At 34.1% G+C, this 19319-nt stretch overlaps 1 protein-coding gene and 1 long non-coding RNA gene across 3 annotated transcripts in view; one reads left to right on the top strand and one right to left on the bottom strand.

Annotated features, from left to right (window-relative positions):
- The window catches only part of LOC141573127 (uncharacterized), a 339255-nt gene that overhangs the window by 193751 nt on the left and 126185 nt on the right, over positions 1–19319 (bottom strand). The window lies entirely within an intron of this gene.
- Positions 1–19319, top strand: part of CCDC102B (coiled-coil domain containing 102B) — a 199622-nt gene that overhangs the window by 158502 nt on the left and 21801 nt on the right. Inside the window, exons 8-9 of one of the 2 annotated variants that reach the window (XM_019729362.2) lie at positions 12163–12266; positions 16272–16790. In XM_019729362.2, coding sequence (XP_019584921.2) covers positions 12163–12266; positions 16272–16326 — 159 coding nt within the window. In that variant the 3' untranslated portion in view covers positions 16327–16790. Of the gene's footprint in view, positions 1–12162; positions 12267–16271; positions 16791–19319 lie in introns of those variants that run through there. The other variant, XM_019729363.2, reaches the window with a different exon arrangement.

The following is a 19319-nucleotide window of genomic DNA, read 5'->3' as shown; positions in this document are numbered from 1 at the left end:
TTTAAGTATTTTCACCATATTTTAAACACTTCTCTTAATGTGCAGTTAATTCCTTTTTTCTCTTATATTAAGCAATTCAGTTACTGCTGTAAATGCTGATTATTTCAAATAATAGTCATCAAAATTATTCAGAGGACATTAAAGTTTCCTGGTGGAGAGATATCAGGAAAGATACGGCCATCAGTTCAGGTACAAAATCACTACTAAAATTATAGTAGACAAATGCAGGAAGTTTGGAACTCAGAAGATTAAATATAATTCAACAAATAATGAGGGACCCATTTCTGTTTCAGAAACATTGTTAGAAACATTGTTAGAAACATTGCACTTTTGGCATCCCTTCAGTTTCTTTGAAACTAACAATGTGGCCAAAAGCCATGCTTATAGGTTATGTATGCAAAATTCATACACTAGTCGGTATGTATCTTCTCTTTAAATGGAAGAGTATACTTTTTTTTATTATATGCTTTTTTATTTGAACCTTATTCAATAAAAGAAGGATTTCGTTTGTTTTGTTCTATGCTCATATCGTGTTTCTCCGAAAATAAGATCTAGCAGGACCATTAGCTCTAATGCGTCTTTTGGAGCAAAAATTAATATAAGACCCAGTCTTATTTTACTATAAGACCGAGTCTATAATATAATATAATATAATATAATATAATATAATATAATATAATATAATATAATATAATACAATACAACATAACATAAATAATATAATATACCAGGTCTTATATTAATTTTTGCTCCAAAAGATGCGTTACAACTGATTGTCCAGCTAGGTCTTATTTTCGGGAAACACGGTGGTCTACCCCAGAGAAGAATCCCACATGAAGGCCTATGAACCAAGGATCTTCATGAAGGAGAAGGTGCAGGAAAAGTAATTTGCATATATTTTTGTCATTATGGAAATTGTACTCCAGACAGCCACTTGTCTTGTAGAGGGAAACATTTATTCTTGTTGGCATGCATTATCCCTCTCATCATTGTAGTCCTTTTTAGAAACTTAGGGGTTCACTTCTATATTAAAAAAATATATTAAATTATAATGTCCTCCCTTTTCTCTGTGGGGAATTAAGTATTTAATCCTTGGCTTTATTAGTCAATCATAAATTATCACTTGCTTTCCCTTCACATAGTTTGTATTTATTGTATTACTTTTCGTAATCTGCTTATTTATAGAACAGCTTTTTGAAGATTTTTTGTGTGTTTCTTTTCTACTTATTCTTTTCATGAATTTTATTTTGAAATAACATTGGTTCTCTTTCTAATTTGGAAATTCTAATTGTTGTTTTAATGAGCGGTTGAGCCTTAGTTATAATCAATTAACTGAGAGTATTCACTGTTTTTTAAAAATTTCATTTTTGTGGATGATGACCGGTCATGTGGCTCTTAACAAAATTGCCGTTTCCTGTGTTTTGTGGAAGCAGATTTCTCTGACTCACTAGTAGATTGTCACCTCTGTAAATGGCCTATGGTGTGGCAGTCACTGGCTTAATAATTGGGCTGAATTGCTAGAATGCAGAGCGTTGAGGACGAGTTTCCATATCAAGTTATAATAAATAAAATAGAGTCATTTTGTATTGAATTCTCTTCTTAATGTTTAAATTCCTTTAAGAGAGTTTTATAACTGTAATCTCCTTTCATCTTTGCATTTCTCTAACTGATGTTTCTGCCATCTCCTTTTCTTTCGGTTAAAATGATGAAGAAGAGTAACTGGATTTTTAGACCCATATTCAGTACTAGTTGGAGATTAAGCCAGATGGTTCATGATGTGTGAAAACAGATTGAAATTTGGGACACAAATGCCACTTTTATTTCTTCCACTGAGTTTCATGATGTTGGAATTCATTCCAATATCCAGAGGCAAAGAGGCACCTAAGCCCAGTGCTCCTAAAAAGCTTCCTTCTGAAAGCAGATATCTGTTGTGTGTTAACTGGGTAAAACACAGAAGGAAAGATTGTTTGTTCCCTGGGTACTTTATTGGTGTTCTCTGCTATGCAGTTTCTCTAAGAGGCAAGTGGAAATATGTACATCTTGTGATGATCAAACACAAATGCTGTTGTCATTAAAATTAATATCATTTGACGATGTTTTGTCTTTCTTTGATGTCAGCCAAGGTATTGTTATTCTTTGCACACACGCTTTAGCACATGACACAGGTTAATGCAACTTGAAGTCAGTTTTAGTAAAGGTCCATATCAAAACCCTGTGAGACACTGGTTACAATTTAATCACCCTTTTGCCACACATCTGATGAGAATATTCTACGCTATGGAAAGAGATACTCTATAGCTGTCTTTGATTTCGATAAAATTAACACCAATTAATGTTCCTTATCAAGATGCCACCCCATAAACACCGGTAACATTGCTGCCCAGGTGACCCATCAATCTGAAGTGTTCTCTCAGCTGCAAATTTGCCACATGATATATCATTGTATCGATTCTGCAGTTGCTATGGTACCCTGAACCAATTCTCAGTATTAGTCCCTCAGGGCACAAATTAAAAGTCACCAGCATTGTAGGATGTCAGGCACTTCACTTCCACTGCTCATGATGCTGGTCTAATTTACTGAGCAGGAAAACAGCTCTGAGCTGGAATAAACTGTTTAATAGGATGCTTTGTATATAAATATCAATAACCATATAAGATTATCTAGGGTAATACATTTTAAAGCAATGCCGATGCTGTTTAGACTTACTAAGGCACCAGTGTCCATTCATCATCCAATTTTAAAGAACATTTAAAAGTTCATTATATAGTCATAAAGCAAAGAAATATTGATTCAAGTGATGTGATTATTTAAGAGAACATCCTAAGAACTTTGGAATCACCGGATATATTCAATTGACTTAATTTTAGGGTGTCTACAAAGAATTGGTTTCAATTTGGCTTAAGATATGAATATTATAGTAACTGAAATGCATGCCCTGTTTATTTTAAGCCTTATCGAAATCTAATTCATAAACTGTAAAATTCACCCAGTTAAAGTGTTTGATTTCATTCAGTGGTTTGTAGTAAAATCATAGACTAGCGCAACAATTACAATCTAATTTTAAAAGCATTTTCATATTCCCAAAAAGAAACTATACACTCTTAGCAGTCATTCCTCAATCTCCTTTTACCCCCAGCACTTGACAACCACTAATCTACTTTCTGTCTCTATGGAGTTATCTATTTTGGACATTTCAAATAAACAGAATCATTGAAGATAGGGCCATTTGTGACTGCCTTCTTTCACTTAGTATAATGTTTTCAAGGTTCTTCTATATTGTATCATGGATCAATATTTCATTCTTTTTATGGCCAAATAATATACAATTGTATGGATATACCACATTTTTTCTTCATTCTTCAGTTGGTTGGTATTTGGGTTGCTTCCACTTTTTGGCTGTAAAGCTACTACCGTGTTCCCCAGAAAATAAGACCTAGCAGGAAAATCAGCTCTAATGCATATTTTGGAGCAAAAATTAACATAAGATAATATTAACATAATATAATAAATATAATATATAATATAATATAATAAATATAATATATAATATAATCTCAGTCTTATGTTAATTTTTGCTCCAAAAGATGCATTAGAGCGGATTGTCCAGCTAGGTCTCATTTTCAGGGAAACACAGTATGAACATTCATATACAAGCTTTTGTGTAGAGTGTTTTTAATTCCCTTGGAATTTCTGGATTATATGGGAACTCCATGCTTACATTTCTAAGGATGCCAGACTTGTTTTTAAAGTGGCTGTACCATTTTACATTCTCACAAGCAATGTCAGAGTTCCAATTTCCCCACATTCTCAGCAGTACTTGTTAGAGTCCATCTTTTGATTATTGCCATCCTCATGGGGATGAAGTGGTATCTCATTGTGGTTTTCATTTGAATCTCACTAATGACTTATGGTGCTAATCATGTTTTCATGTACTAATTGGCCACTTGTATATTTTCTTGGTAGAAGTATATATTCAGATCTTCTTCCCATTTTTTAATTGGGACTTTTTTTTTAAGTTTTGTCTTTTGTGTGTTCTAAATCCCATCTGAGATACATGATTTGAAAATATTTTCTCTCATTATGTAGACAGTCTTTTCAATTTATTGACGGGTTTATTTGGAGCATAAAGCTTTAAAAAATAATTTTGATGAAGTCCAATTTGTTTATTTTGTTGCTTGTGGTTTCAGTGTTGTATATAAAGAATATTGCCTGATTCAGTGACATGAAGATTTACTTCTGTTGTTTTCCTCTAAGTGTTTTATACTTTTAGTTCTTATATTTAGATCTCTGGTCCATTTTGGGTTGATTTTTATAGATGAAGCAAGGCAGAGGTTCAGCTTCAATCTTTTGCTTGTGGATATCTATTATAGTTGTCCCAAGACTATTTGTTAAAAAAGTTATTCTTTTCCCATTGCAATGTATTGGCACCCAAACCAAAATCCCATTGATCATAAATGTAATAGTTTATTTCTGGACTCTGGACAGTTTTATTCCATTGATTTAAATATGTATCCTTATGCCAGTAAAACCTTGTCTTTATTACTCTAGTTTTTACATAAGCATTTTAATCAGAAAGTATCAGTTCTCCAAATTAATTTTTTCTAATTCTTTTATTCCTGTTTTTATACTTTCATTGGTTAAGAATGTTGAGCTTCATCACACAGTTACCCACATGTATTCCCAAAGGAAAGAAACACTAGCACTACAGCATAGCCACTTGAAAAATTATTCTGGTTTTTGGTTACTAAGATGACAGTAAAGAATTTGGGAAATAATTGGTTCAAGTCATTGGGAATGTAACTGTCATCATACCATTCATTCCAGGTTTCCAAAAATATAGTTTCATCAAAAAGAGAATCTCTCAAATCTGAACCTCTGTCATTCTTTGTAGAATTACTAATTAAACCAATTCAATTGTAAGCGAACATTATACCTTCTGTTCTAAAGAATTTAACTCACAGATGGAGTTATTTACCTAAGCCACACTCATTACTTGTATTAACCCTATACCTACAGCAATTGCATTGTTACCTCAGCTCATTAGAAAATTAGAGTTTATAGACCTCAAAAGTCAATAACTCATTTCAGCAATTCATGTATCCAGTGCTTGCTTCTTTACTGTTTCTTAAACATTTTAACAGTTGTCCAGTAGACAATAAAGCTACTTACTTTAAATGGAAAGTACTTGGTAGAAATCTAGTAGTCAGTTTCACAAAAGCTTGAAAGTCTTGTGACAGCCAATGACATATATACAAAAAAGAAGGCCAGTAAGGAAACAAATAATTCTGGTAAATCACACGTATCACCAAGGGTTACAAGACATTTCATATCCTGTCAAAATGAGATCACATTTTAATTTTGAATATCTATGTAATAATTACTTGGAGCCACTAAATTTAAATGATCCAATCATTTCCACATAGGGAGTAGTAAGAGATTATAAAGACTTGAAATGATTCTGACATTGAAAACTAAATAGAAATCATGTACAGCAAACTATATAGTTGGCAAATTTCTCAAAAGGCTACCACTTTCCATCAGAGATCACCGAGAAGTTTTAGGAAAATGTTCGCACTGACTTTGCTGATTTTTTTTTCCAGGTGAAGAGCATGTTGCGGTATAATCCTTCACAAAATTGTTTAGAATATTTTAGTGTCAATGGTAAATAGCTGTACAAATATTATTCTTAATTATTTGAAGTTGGCAAGTTGTCATGCCCGCTCATTTCTTCTAAAGGCTGCATTGGGTTGGGTTACATGAGCCGGGTTTAGGAAATGGGTGAGCAGGAACCTCAACTGACTCTGTGCCATCATTCCTCATTAGCCTAATCACATTCCAAGCGGGAAAGATGACAGACACCGGGCAGCAGATGCCCTGCAGCAGACTGGCCAGAAGGACTTGCCAGAGTGCCCACCGCTCAACATGTCACTTCAATTTCTGTGACAGGAATTGGTTCTGTTCAATGGCTAATGGGAAGTTGTATCAAAACTGATTATCAAGTGTTTCCAGTTAGATTGCGATGGATTTATAATACAAATCAAAATGAAATTTATGTGCTGTCGTCTGCCGCATCTACCCGGCCTTTCTTTTCATTTCATTTTCCTTTTTTTTTCCCCCCCAATGATAGGAATTGATATTTTCCAGAAATCTCAGCTCCTTTTCAGTTCAAGTCATTGTCTCTGTATCACCAACGCTTAAGTTATAGCTGGGACCTCGTCATGTTGCCAGTTTTATCAGATTATAAGTTATGTCTTGAATATATTTTTCTTGAATTACAAAGTTTTGGGAACCTCCATAGATTTTAGCCAGATTCCCTGGGGCCTCACCAGAATACCAATAGGGACAAAGCAATTATTCTGTATTCACAGTAAATACTGACATGGATTTATCTGGCATATATATGTTTTAAGATACTAATAATATAGAACTTTACAAATTATGTCTGCTTTTTTGGTGAAGATTTTTTAACAAAAGTGGAAGGGCATGTTGCCTTAGCTGATGCAGCATCTCTTTCTTTCTTTCTTTCTTTCTTTCTTTCTTTCTTTCTTTCTTTCTTTCTTTCTTTCTTTCTTTCTTTCTTTCTTTCTTTCTTTCTTTCCTTTTTTTCTTCTTTTCTTTCTTTCTCATGCAATCACTCTTCCAAGCACTTGAAATACATACATGAATAAAAGAAATATCCCTTAAGCGAGAGACCAAGACAGTTCGTATATAAATCACGTAACTGGTGGAAAAAAAAAAAAATATATATATATATATATATATCAGTGTTCTTTCTTTGGGTACAGGTTGCAGTACTAGATATGGTGTCTGGCCTCAGATGTGAGTCAGGACATTAAAGATGTTCAAGAAAATGAATCATTTACATAGCTGGTGAGAGATACAGACTGAAAGTGACTACTATAATGTAGTTGGATAGATTGGTACAGGTAAGCAGCAGTACTTGATGGAGAACCTAAGGGAAGCGCCATCATGCAGGCCTTGTAACGCTGCTGACTTCTGCTCAGTGTGTTCCAAGGACCAGCAGCGTCACCGTCACCCAGAAACTTGGTGAAATGCAAAAGCCTTGAGCCCCCTCTGAGACTGACTGAATCATTATTTGCACCTTCGGCACTTTGCATTGCACTTAAACCACTCTTCAAGTTAAAAGTTCATTTATTTTTTATTGTAAAGTTTATAAAAGCTTGCCACCAATTTAGAAAATATCAAGCCATCTAAATACCTCCACCAGTATTTGGGCATGTTTGGTTTTGTTTTGTCTCTTTATAATCTTACAGAAGAAATATTATGCACTACTTACAATGTTGTAAGGATTTTTTGTTAAATAACATCAGAAAGCATTATTAAAAGCTAAATAAAGATTTTAATGTCTGCAGACTGTTTTATCAGAGTGGTGGACAAAAATTAAATATAATGCTGTTAGTAACCATTCAGGTCAACTCGACTTTTTCATGGTATTAATAAAAAACATTTGTACAAAATGGGTTAGTACGTGTTTCTGATTGTTTTTTCAGACATTTCAATACATGATAAATAAAAATATATGAATGTTAAGAATTTTGGTATACATCACCAAGATGCATTACAAAATTTATATACTTTGATTACTCCAATTTTGATTATATTAAAATAACTTTTATTTATTTTCAGTATTCTATTCAAACTCTAATGTTTTTCATATAGTTAGACGAGACTATTACTTAAATATCTAATAGTCTATTATTAAGCTTTCCAAATATTTATTATATATTCCATACTGGTGTATTAAAATCCAAAATGGTAGAAAAACTGAAAATGTATAAATTGAAAAATATTTAAAAGATAACATTATTAAGAATTAAACGTTTATGAACTGACACTAATGCCAAATAAGTGTTTTGTTTTGTATTGTTTTGTTTTGGGAAAGAGATTTGGGAAAGAAGATGAAAATGTGAAATAATCTGAGGTTCTAGAATAATATTAGTCAAACATTATTAGCCCATTACTTTATTCTAATATTTACCTTGATCATATAGAATAGGATTGTAATATTTCTGAAAATTAATCTTTAATGAGACATAAATGTTGAGTATTCTGACTCCTCCCCAAATAATGAAAATATCTAAGACTATATACAAGAAGCAAAAAACAATCTGTATCTTCAGCCTAAAATTTTATGAAATATTTTATGTAATATATAGGCTATAATTGTACACTAATAAATAATTTGGTAACATTCATCTAATAGCTGACATCACTCTATTGATTTGAATAACTTCAAGTGAAATATGATTAAAATGAAAGCTAAGCCTAATATATTAACAAATGAGGAAAAATAGAACTAGAGGAATGTAGAAGATCTGCTTTTTTTTTTTTTTAATTCAACATTTACCTATATAAGGAGGAAACTAAGAAAAGTGTGGCCTACAAAGACCTGCACAAGTTTGAGAAGGGAGAAGTTTTATACTAAGAAAGTAAACTTGGACTATTTATATAAAATTAATCTATGAGGTGTATACGAGTAAAAATTGTGGCTTCCAAAATGTGGGTATTACTAAAAATGTCCATATATTAGAAACTCAGAAATCAATTCATATTTGGGTGTCAATTTTGATAGACTTTAATAAATTGTTCATTTCATAGACAGAAACAATTGATGAGAAGGGTTTATAGAGAGGTATTACTCCATGGGTGTATGAAGAAAAATAACGTTTTTTCTCCCTGGAAAATAATGGCAGCAACTTAACTCTATCAAGTTGTTTCTAATATTTAAAGTGATTTAACTTTATAATACTGGCCGAGGGATCAGGGAACTGGAATTGGGGGTCATCTTTAGCAGCAGTTTGACTTTGTACATAGTAAGGAAGATTTCATTATCCTTATAGTTTTATTAAATATTGAAATTACTGATTTTATTTTACTGTAGTGCCATAGGCACTGTAGTAAAATAATCTGTAGGAGAGGCAAGATTTTTGTCTTGAGGCTTGAGATTTTCAAAATTATGGATATTACTGTAAGATTTTGAAATATTTACCTAGAGGAATATGGTTGCTAGAAATTGTGAGGAAGAGAGTAAAACTATTCTATGCCATGTATCCTCTACCCAGGCTGAGAAGAAAATTGTGAGGAAGACAGTAAAAATTGTGAGTGAGGAGAGTAAAACTATCCTACTCCATGGAACCTTCTTTAAAAGAAGAAAATACTTTTAAAAACATTTAATGGTTAAGTTAGAATAATACAATTAATAGTACTTGAGGAAGATAATTTTTCCTAAGAAGGGGAGTTCAACGCCACGACCTCAGCTTGTTCAGAGTGTGCCAGGGTCGGTTGCTTACACTTGCATTTCCAGAAACATGATACCATCTAGGAACCACGAGGTGAAGGAGCACCTTGCAGACAGGTATGTGCTACTCCAATTCACTAGGCTTGCAACATTTCAACTTGTTAATATAGAGAGAAAATGTCATTTCAATAAGATTAAACCTTCATGTGCACCGCACTTGTTGGAAACATCTAACTTTTGATTCTGTTACATTTTAGTTACCACCTTAGATGAAGTCAATTGTTGCCCTTTCTACTTTTGCTGAATAATCTATCTTTTAAGTGACTTCCACATTGTAGGTGTATGTGCTCATTTGGTTGTATTAGCATTCCTGGTCATGATGGTACCTTCACTGGGAAGCGTCACCCATCATCGCAGTACCAAGAGTCACCCTAGACTTTAATTCTCATTATCCTTCTAATAAAACAAGTTTCGTTAACATATATTGGCTCCTCACTACATATCCAGTGCCACACAATATGCTCTCTATATATTATCTCATCTTTTCAACAAGCCTGTAAAATAAGTACTGGAATTACAACTATTTTAAAGGTCAGGGATTTGAGACTGTGGATAAGAAACTTGCCTTAAGACACAAATTGAAAAACTGCAAAATGGACCCTAATTGTTTGATTTCAAAACTTAAAGTCACACTTCAAAATAAAATAGAACTTATTTTAAAATAACTACTTATGTCAAAAAAAAAAAGGACAATACAGAGTAATTTTTAGGAATACAAGGAGTATTTAGGAAGACATAAGTTTTATAGAATACTAGTTCAATTAATAAGAATCTAATTACTATCCATAAACAAAATTTAGAAAAACAACTATAAAATTTCCCTTTTAATACCATAAATATAAAAGTCCTAAAAAAAATCAAATAAAGTATAGTGTAAAACTTCTAATGAATTAAGTAATATACTTGTGACTTTAGGAATGACCTGCAAAGTTTAAAATATACCATATTCATGGACAAAAACACTAAATATCAAAATGATGTCAAATATACTTTATTATAGAATTAATGAAATTTGAGGCTAAATACAAATAGGCTTCTTTGTGGGATTTACGATACTATTTCTAAAATTATGAGTAAACAAGAATATCCTTACTACTTCTGAGAAAAAAGAGCTGGGGGGAATGGAGCTTGCCTATGTTATGTCAAGATTTATGATTAAAGCTCTAGTAATTCAGTATGAAGAGTCAAATAAATTAACCCCAAAGTAGTCTTTATAAAAGAAACTATGCATAGAATATATGGAATTTTAATGTATGACAGATTGATGTGTCAGATCAATAGGGAAAACAATTTATTCAATATATGCATCTATTAAAATGTTTTTACATAGAAAAAATAAAATTGGCATTAATTTCACATCATATGTAAAAACTATCTCCAGCTTGTTTGAGGACTTAAGTGACAAATGCAAAACTAACAAATTTTAGTTGAAAATACAAATTAATATTTCTCTAAACTTTGAGCAGAGAAGTATTTTTTCGCATTATTAAACACATCCTAAATATTGATATTGATATAAAGTATTGATGAATTGTATTTAATAATTATTCATCCAAAGCTCTCTTAAATGGAAAAATAAGTTATGAACCTGATCTATACTTGGTGAAGATACCTCAAACACTTATAACTGACAAAGAATTATTATCAAGATTGTCACAAAAAAATTACAGATGAAAAATGATAGCTCCAAAAAGAAGACTGAACAGAAGACCTGAATAGGCACAAAAGAGGAAAAACATTACACCAATGAAAACATAAAGAGGTACCAAACAACGTTATTGCTCAGAGATTGGCAAAGTTTAGTATCTCATGGCATCAGTGTTGGCACACAGGACCCCTTCTAACTGCCTTTCAGAGATTAAGTTAGTAAAACGTTTGGGGGAGACATTTAGCATTGTCTTGTAAAATTAAACATTAAAAAGGGGTAACGTGGCAGTTCTCCTCCTAGATATGTCTCAAGAGAACATTTTGTACATATGCATCGGGGGACACATACAAGAATGCCCAGAGCAGCATAAGGGTGCAAACACTTTAATCCTCCAGGGCAGACGGGTAGTGTAATGTCACGGCTTGTTTATGTAATGCCATAATGGAAAACAGCTAACACACCGCAGTGAGATGCCAGCACAGATGTGTCTTAGCAATTGAGTTTAAAAAGCTAGTGTTAGCATATACCCATTTGTTTTGTTTAAGTAAAACACAACAAAAATAACCATACATTTAAAAAATATTTGCACCAATATACTATCTATCTATCTATCTATCTATATACATACACACTTGGCATATGTATATGTATATATACACATATACTCGTATCTTATACTTAAATATTTACATGCATTTACATGTATGTATTAAAACTACATTTTCAACGTCATGGGAATGATAAGCACAGGATCAGTACGTCACTCACACAGGGAGGGAGGCAGGGGTAGAAATCGGGCAAGCGGCTTAGATAGAAAAGACTTTGCCAACTATTCTACAGTCCATGTAGATGTTTATTTTATTTTGAATATATGCATTAAGTCTATTGTTGAAAACAAATGATTATTCTCATATGTGTGTATATACACACACACACACACACACACACACACACACACACACGGTGCCAAAAAATTGTACACACATTTTAAGAAAGGAAAAACGAAATTAAAATTGTGATAATATATACCAATAACAAAAGATGAACAGAAGTCATGGGTATACATTTTTTGGCACCCCGTATATGAAACTAACGCATGATAAGAATGTACCATGCAAGGAATAGAGCTTGTTTTACAAAAGATTGTCTCATCTTAATCATTTTAACTCAAGCATTTTTCTACTTTGCTTTCAGCTTGATGATTTCCTGAATCAGATCCATAAGCTCCAAAGATGTCTGGATGAACAGAAAGAAGCAAATGAAAATTTGGAAATTGAACTCAGGCACTTACAAAACAGGTAATTATTTCACAAAATATGTTGAATTCAAGATTGGGAACTTAGATTAAAAATTTTTTATATCTTGTTTCATATTTTCTTAAATATCAGTAATATTTTTGTTAACTAGAAATATTAATGAAAGGAACTTACAGATATTCAATACTTGAATCGATGGACTTCTTAGCTTTTATTATTTTTTGCTTAATAGATGTTGTATGTTATGGTAAAGGCAATTTAAATGTCATTTAAGAAACAACTTTTGTTATAAAAGGTATGACATTTCTGAAAGGCAAAAGGAGCTTTCAGAATACATTTCACATAAAGCTGAAAGAATTATATTATCTGTGAGGAAAAACTTGCAAACCATACAATTTGCTGGGTAGTTGATAAAGAGAACCACAGTATTTAAGTGAAAGTAATGGTTTGTTTAAGTAATTGATAGATTGTGCATATGTGTTTTTTATCTACGCGGTGGGATGACATGTTGTGTGAAAAACGTTTTCACCCTAAAGAGGTAACAATAAACATGATGTAATTCTTGATATAAGACAAAAGTGGGCAGAGGTGTCAAATAATGTGATTTGTATTGTAAGGAGACTGAAAAGGCAAGCCAAGATGTCACTCTAATTTATATAAATATTCTCAGAAAAGTAAGTAGATTGTGATTAAAGCTAAGGAAAAGCATTAAGCACCTGTGGAAAACTAAAAGGGCTTTCGAGTTTTATCTGGGTAGACAGTTTGCAGTAAACCATTGGAAAGTGGTATCGAGATACAAATCAGGCTGAAATAAAGCTGTGATTTCCCTCTTAGTGGTATGAACAAAGTATTAAATTGTACTTAGAGGAATATTTCCTTGAAACGTTTGGTGTAATATACTGCTTCATATTTTAGTTATTAAGAAAGAAATTTACTTTTAAAAAGACACTATATAAATGCACGTAGCTATTTCCAAATGAAGTCAGGTATGTCCTTAGTGACATACCTGGTTTTCCTCATCCCCCCACTGATTAGTGGGAAAAGTGAAAGCTTACTAATTGAGTAGTGAATAAAGCTTCCTTTTATATGATAACTAAGCTTCCTTTTCTAAAAGTCTTTGTCATTCACTGAGCCCCTCCATTGCCTGTTGCTTTCTCTAACTTGGAGGGAAGTCTGCCTAATAGGTATTGGAGGACTGGGGGGAAAGTGGCCAGCTGCTGGCCTTATGCTGGCCCTTGAGTACGCACTGCTGAGTGTCTACGAGTCTGTATAATGTCTAGTCCGTGTTGTCACTGTGTACTTGGCTGCGTTCCCACAATGAAAGGTGAGCCCTCTTCTTTTTGCCTCACCTTCCTCTTGATAGCTTGGCTCTTTCTGGTGTAGCCTCAGTTGTCTCCCTTCCCATCCCCTACAAGCCAACAGACTGAGAGAGTCGCCTGCCGGGACCTTCAGTGTGGACCCCAGGATGGGCTCTCATCTCAGCCACAAATGAGAACTGAGTGCAGCTTCGAGAAACTCAATATTAGCACCTCCCCCTGCCGGCCCATGTTCCTCCGCTTTTTGGTGGCTCTGCCCCATATGGGTGTGGGGCAATGAGAGGCATCTTCCTCCCAAGATTCCAAATACAGTGGAAAACAAAGTCTGCCTGCCCCTATCCCTCAACGCCTAACTTACCATCTGTAGAAATTCCTTGTACACAACCCATCTCCAGACCGAGACACATAAAGGGGAAATGAAAGACTCTTCTGGAATGTTTGCTCTTCCCACAATCCCAGAGCCAAAAAGGAGTGACCTCTGATATTCTTATTATGTCGTGTCCGCTCTAGAGTTTCACTATTGTGAAGGCACGTGGGGTAGCTCCCTCCATGATCTCCACACAGACTCTTGTTGACAGCTGCCACTTACAGGGCTATGAATGCAAAGCATTATTCTAGGTGCTTCACATATATTTACTCATTTAATCCTCATGAGACCTGTGATGTGGCCTACTGCTACCCTCCAAAACCAAAAGAGGAAATCAAGGCAGTGGGTTAAACAGACAGGATTGTGGAAGAAAGCTCTAGAATCGGATTAATCAATCCTCTTGCAGGAATGGGATTTACTTAGCGGACATTTGGTTTATCTAGGTAACGGTTTAAGACTGTAACTTGCTTCAATGACTACCCAATCAAATGTCGGGAACAAAAATGTTGCTTCAGTTATGGCTTGCTGTGCAGTAAATTATGCCAAAACTTAGTGGCTGAAAGAACAATGATTTTTACTATTCAAGATCCTGTGGGTTGACTGTGCTTGAGAAATTGGTTCTGCTGTGTGTGATATTGGCTGGGCCACTCTTGAGATTACATCAAACTGGGAGAGTGACTGGGGCTGGGATGTCCAAGATGGTTTTACTGAGAGGTCTGGATGGGCTGGGATGTCTGTGTCGTAGGCCTTTTCTCCATGTAGTTAGTTTCTCATTATGCAGTAGAGAAGCCCATACTGCTTTAATGTCAGCAGGTTCCCAAGAGTGTAAATAAAATGAATTTTAGCTTTACCCTCTGGATCCCTGCTTGTCACTCTTCCTTCAAAATAATAGTCATATACCAAAACCAGACAATGACACTACAAAAAATAATTATAGGCCAATATCCTTATAAACACAGATGCAAAAATCCTCAACAAAATATTAGCAAACCAAATCTACCAATACATTAGAAAAATCGTACACCATGATCAAGTGGGATTTATTCCTGGGATGCAAGGTTGTTTCAATATCCACAAGTCAATTAACATGGTACACCACATAAACAAAATGATTGACAAAAATCATATGATCATCTCAATAGATGCAGAAAACACACTTGACAAAATCCAACATCCATTTATGATAAAAAAAAAAAACCTCTCAGTAAAGTGGGGTACAGGGTACATACCTCAATATAATAAAAGTCCAGATACCGTACTCGTATGACAAATCCACAACTGATATCATACTCAGTGGGGAAAAGCTGAACGCTTTTTCTATAAGATCAGGAATAAGACAAATATGTCTCCTTTCACCACTATTATTCAACATTGTATTGCAAGTCCTAGCCACAGCAGTCAAATAAGAAAAAGAAATTAAAAGCATCCAAATTGGAAAGGAGGAAGTAAAATTTTATTTGCAAATGACATGATACTATATGGAGAGAATGCTAAAGATTGCACACACACACACACACACACACACACACAACTATTAGAACTAATAATTCAGTAAGGAGGCAGGATATAAAGTTAGTATTCAGATATCATTTGCATTTTTACACCAATAACAAACTATCAGAAAGAGAAATTAAGAAAAGAATCTCATTTACAATTTTATCAAAAAGAATAAAATACCCAGGAATAAACTTAACCAAGGAAGTAAAAGACTTGTACTTGGAAAACTATGCCACTGAAGAAAGAAATTGAAGAAGATACAAATAAATGTAAGGATATATCATGATCATGGATTGGAAGAATATAATTAAAATGTCCTTATTACCTAAAGCAATCTACAGATTTAGTGTAATCCCTATCAAATACCAATGACACTTTTCACAGAAATATAGCAAATAATCTTGAAGTTTATATGAAACCAAAAAAGACCTCGAATAGCCAAAGAAATATTGAGGAAAAAAAACAAATTTGGAGATATCATACTACTTGATATCAAACTATAGTACAAGGCCAAAGTAATCAAAACAGCATGATATTGGCATAAAAACAGATACAGAGATCAACTGAACAGAATAGAGAGTCCAGAAATAAACCTACATCTACCTGGTCGACTAACCTATGACAAAGGTAGAAAGAATATACAATGGGGTAAAGGTGGTCTCTTCAATAAATGGTGTTGGGGAAACTGGATAGATAAATGCCAAAAAATGAAAATAGACCACATTCTCACACCATATACAAGAATAAACTTAAAATGGATTAAGGACTTAAACGTAAAACCTGAAACCATAAATGTCCTAGAAGAAAACATAGGCAGTAAGCTCTTTAACATTGCTCTTACCAATATTTTTTGATATGTCTCCTCAGGCAAGAGAAACAAAAGGAAAAAAAACCAACAACAAATGGAACTACATCAAAGTAAAAAGTTTGCAGACTGAAGGAAATCATCAAAACAAGAAGACAACCTACTAAATAGGAGCAGCTATTTGCCAGTGATACATCTGATAAAGGGTTAATATCCAAAATATATAAGGAACTCAGATAATTTTACACTTAAAAAAAAAAACACTCCAATTTAAAAATGGGCAGAGGACCTGAATAGACATTTCTCCAAAGAGGACATATAGATGGCCAATGGACATATGAAATGATGCTCAATGTCACTAATCATCGGAGAAATGCAAATTAAAACCAAAATGATAAAGCACCTCACACCTCTCAGAATGGCTATCATCAATAAATCAACAAACAAGTGCTGGTGAGGATGTGGAGAAAAGGGAACCCTTATGCACTGTTGGTGGGATTGTAAGTTGGTGCAGCCACTATGGAAAATGGTTTGGAGGTTTCTCAAAAAATTAAAAATAAAACTACCTTATGACCCAGCAATTCTACTTCCGTGTGTTTATCTGAAGAAATTCAAAACACTAATTTTAAAAGATATGTGCACCTCTATATTCAGTGCCATGTTTTTTACAATAGTCAAGATATAGAAGCAACCCAAATGTTTGTCAATAGATGAGTGGATAAAGAATATTTGGTACATATACGAGTAAACAATGGAATTTTACTGGTCTATTAAAAAAATGAAATCTTACCATTTGCAAAAACATGCATGGATCTAGAGGGTATTATGCTAAGTGAAATAAGTCAGACTGAGAAAAACAAATAACATATGATCTCATTTATATGTGGAATCTGCAGAACAAACAAAATAGACTCATAGATGCAGAGAACTGATGGTTACCAGATGGGAAGGTGTTCGAGGGGTAGGTGAAAAAGGTACAGGGATTAAGAAGTAGAAATTTGTAGTTGCAAAATAGTCACGTGGATGTAGGTAGAGTACTGCACAGAGAATATAGTCAATAATGTTTTAACAACTATGTATGGTGCCAGGTGGCTACTAAACTTAGGGATATCCCTGCATAAATTATATACATGTCTAATCACTATGCTGTACACCTGAAACTAATATAATATTGAATGTCAAAAACAGAATACTAGACTTCATCAAAAGACTGCATTCAATATTTGTCAATTCATCACAATAAAGCTGAAAAAAAATTTTTTTTAAATGGTCACACTGGCTGTCAGTTAGCTCTCTTCTCCTGCATCTTAGCCATAGAATATTGGGGAAAAAGAGGCCTCCTTTCAGTTTTAACTCAGTTAATTTTAGTACACACTATTGGAGATTTTCCTGGTAGAACTTTCTTTAAATCTTTGAGAGTTTTGTATGAATCTTACCGGAATGTACTACCCTGTTTCCCAAAAAATAAGACCTAGCTGGACAATCAGCTCAAATGCGTCTTTTGGAGCAAAAATTAATAGAAGACCCGGTATATTTTATATTATATATTATATTATATATTATATGACCTGGTCTTATAGTAAAATAAGACTGGCTATTTAATAATTAAATAATATTACATTATATTATATTATATATATTATATTATATTATATTATATTATATTATATTATATTATATTATATTATATTATACTCTGTCTTATAATTAAATAAGACCAGGTCATATTAATTTTTGCTCCAAAAGACGCAGTAGAGCTGATTGTCCGGCTAGGGCTTATTCTCGGGGAAACACGGTACATCCGTGATCCACAAATCACATCTATATTCCTTTAAAGCAGACGTCTCTTTTCTTTGTGCTTCTCAGGTTAGTGTGCATTATACTCTTAATATTTTTATATTCTTTCTCTACCTATGAACTGCTATTAAGCCCTGTCTCAATTCTTTCTTAGTTGTGTTATGGCCAATTTGATTTTATCTTTACCTGGAGACAACTTTACCTCCTCTATTTCCCCTAAAATGTGCTTGAAAATTGAATAATATTTCAAGTTACTTTTCTCTTACAATTGCTTGTCATCCATAAACTAAAAGAAGACATTTGACACTTTGACGTTTTGCTTGGACGTCTTCGTTAGATGCACAGATTTATTCCATGCTTATGTTTTCCATATTCTCACCCGTGACACTACTGCTAATTGTTGACCCAGGGCCCATGTGGGTCTCCCTTTCTCCAGCCTCCACTAACTATCTCCTCACTTTCTTACAGCCAGACTGACAGTCTCTTCAGCGCTTCCTGTGTCTGCTTCTCCAGGGTCCCTAAACCAGTCCCTAAACCAAAAGTTAGGGTTTTGTTATGGCAGCACCTCACTTCCAGGCACCTCACTTCCAGTGTATGTTTGAGATATCTATGACTACAAGATGAATTACCCAAATACTTAATTGTCTAAAACCTTTACAAATGGCTCATCATAGTTCTCTGGGTTTCTTGGGTGTTCATTCTACTTTAAATAGAAGTGGCCGAGGTTACTCTTGCAGCCACATTCCATAGAGTGGTCACTGCGCTGGAATGTCCCAGATGAGCTCCCTCACGACTCTGCACCTCAGCTGGGCTGAGAATGGCCATCACGGGCTGGGCTTCTCCTTTGTGCCGTGTAACCATTGAGTGGTCAGTCTGGAGGTTCTTCACGTGGGTGGTGGCTTTCCAGAGGATTTCTGGGGACTCCCACAGCCCCTTTCTCCAGATGCTACTGGTCGAAGCAGCTCACAGGGCCATCCCTTGTGAGGATGTGACTTAATTCAAGAGGAGAAGAAATTTAACCCACGGATTTATGGAAAGAGCCATGTGCATGTGTAGGAATATCCCAGATGGTGTCGCCCTCCCTTTTTGCAGACAATTCACCCCCAAAACTAACTTTTGATTGGCCTTTACTCGTGCCCATATCCCTCCAGCTAAATCAGAAGATGGGCTTTGCTATGTATCAGCTCTGTGACTTTGAGCATGTTGCTTATAATAGAACTCCATATACTGCCTCAAAAATTGGATGAAATAATGAAACATCTGACACAGCACCTGACATGAATAAACATGCAACAAATATTAGTTTATCTCAC

The sequence above is a fragment of the Rhinolophus sinicus genome, linkage group LG09, assembly GCF_036562045.2.
Source record: "Rhinolophus sinicus isolate RSC01 linkage group LG09, ASM3656204v1, whole genome shotgun sequence".
Lineage (NCBI taxonomy): Eukaryota > Metazoa > Chordata > Mammalia > Chiroptera > Rhinolophidae > Rhinolophus > Rhinolophus sinicus.
Note: the sequence above shows the minus strand (reverse complement) of the source record. Positions and strands in the feature narration are given on the sequence as shown.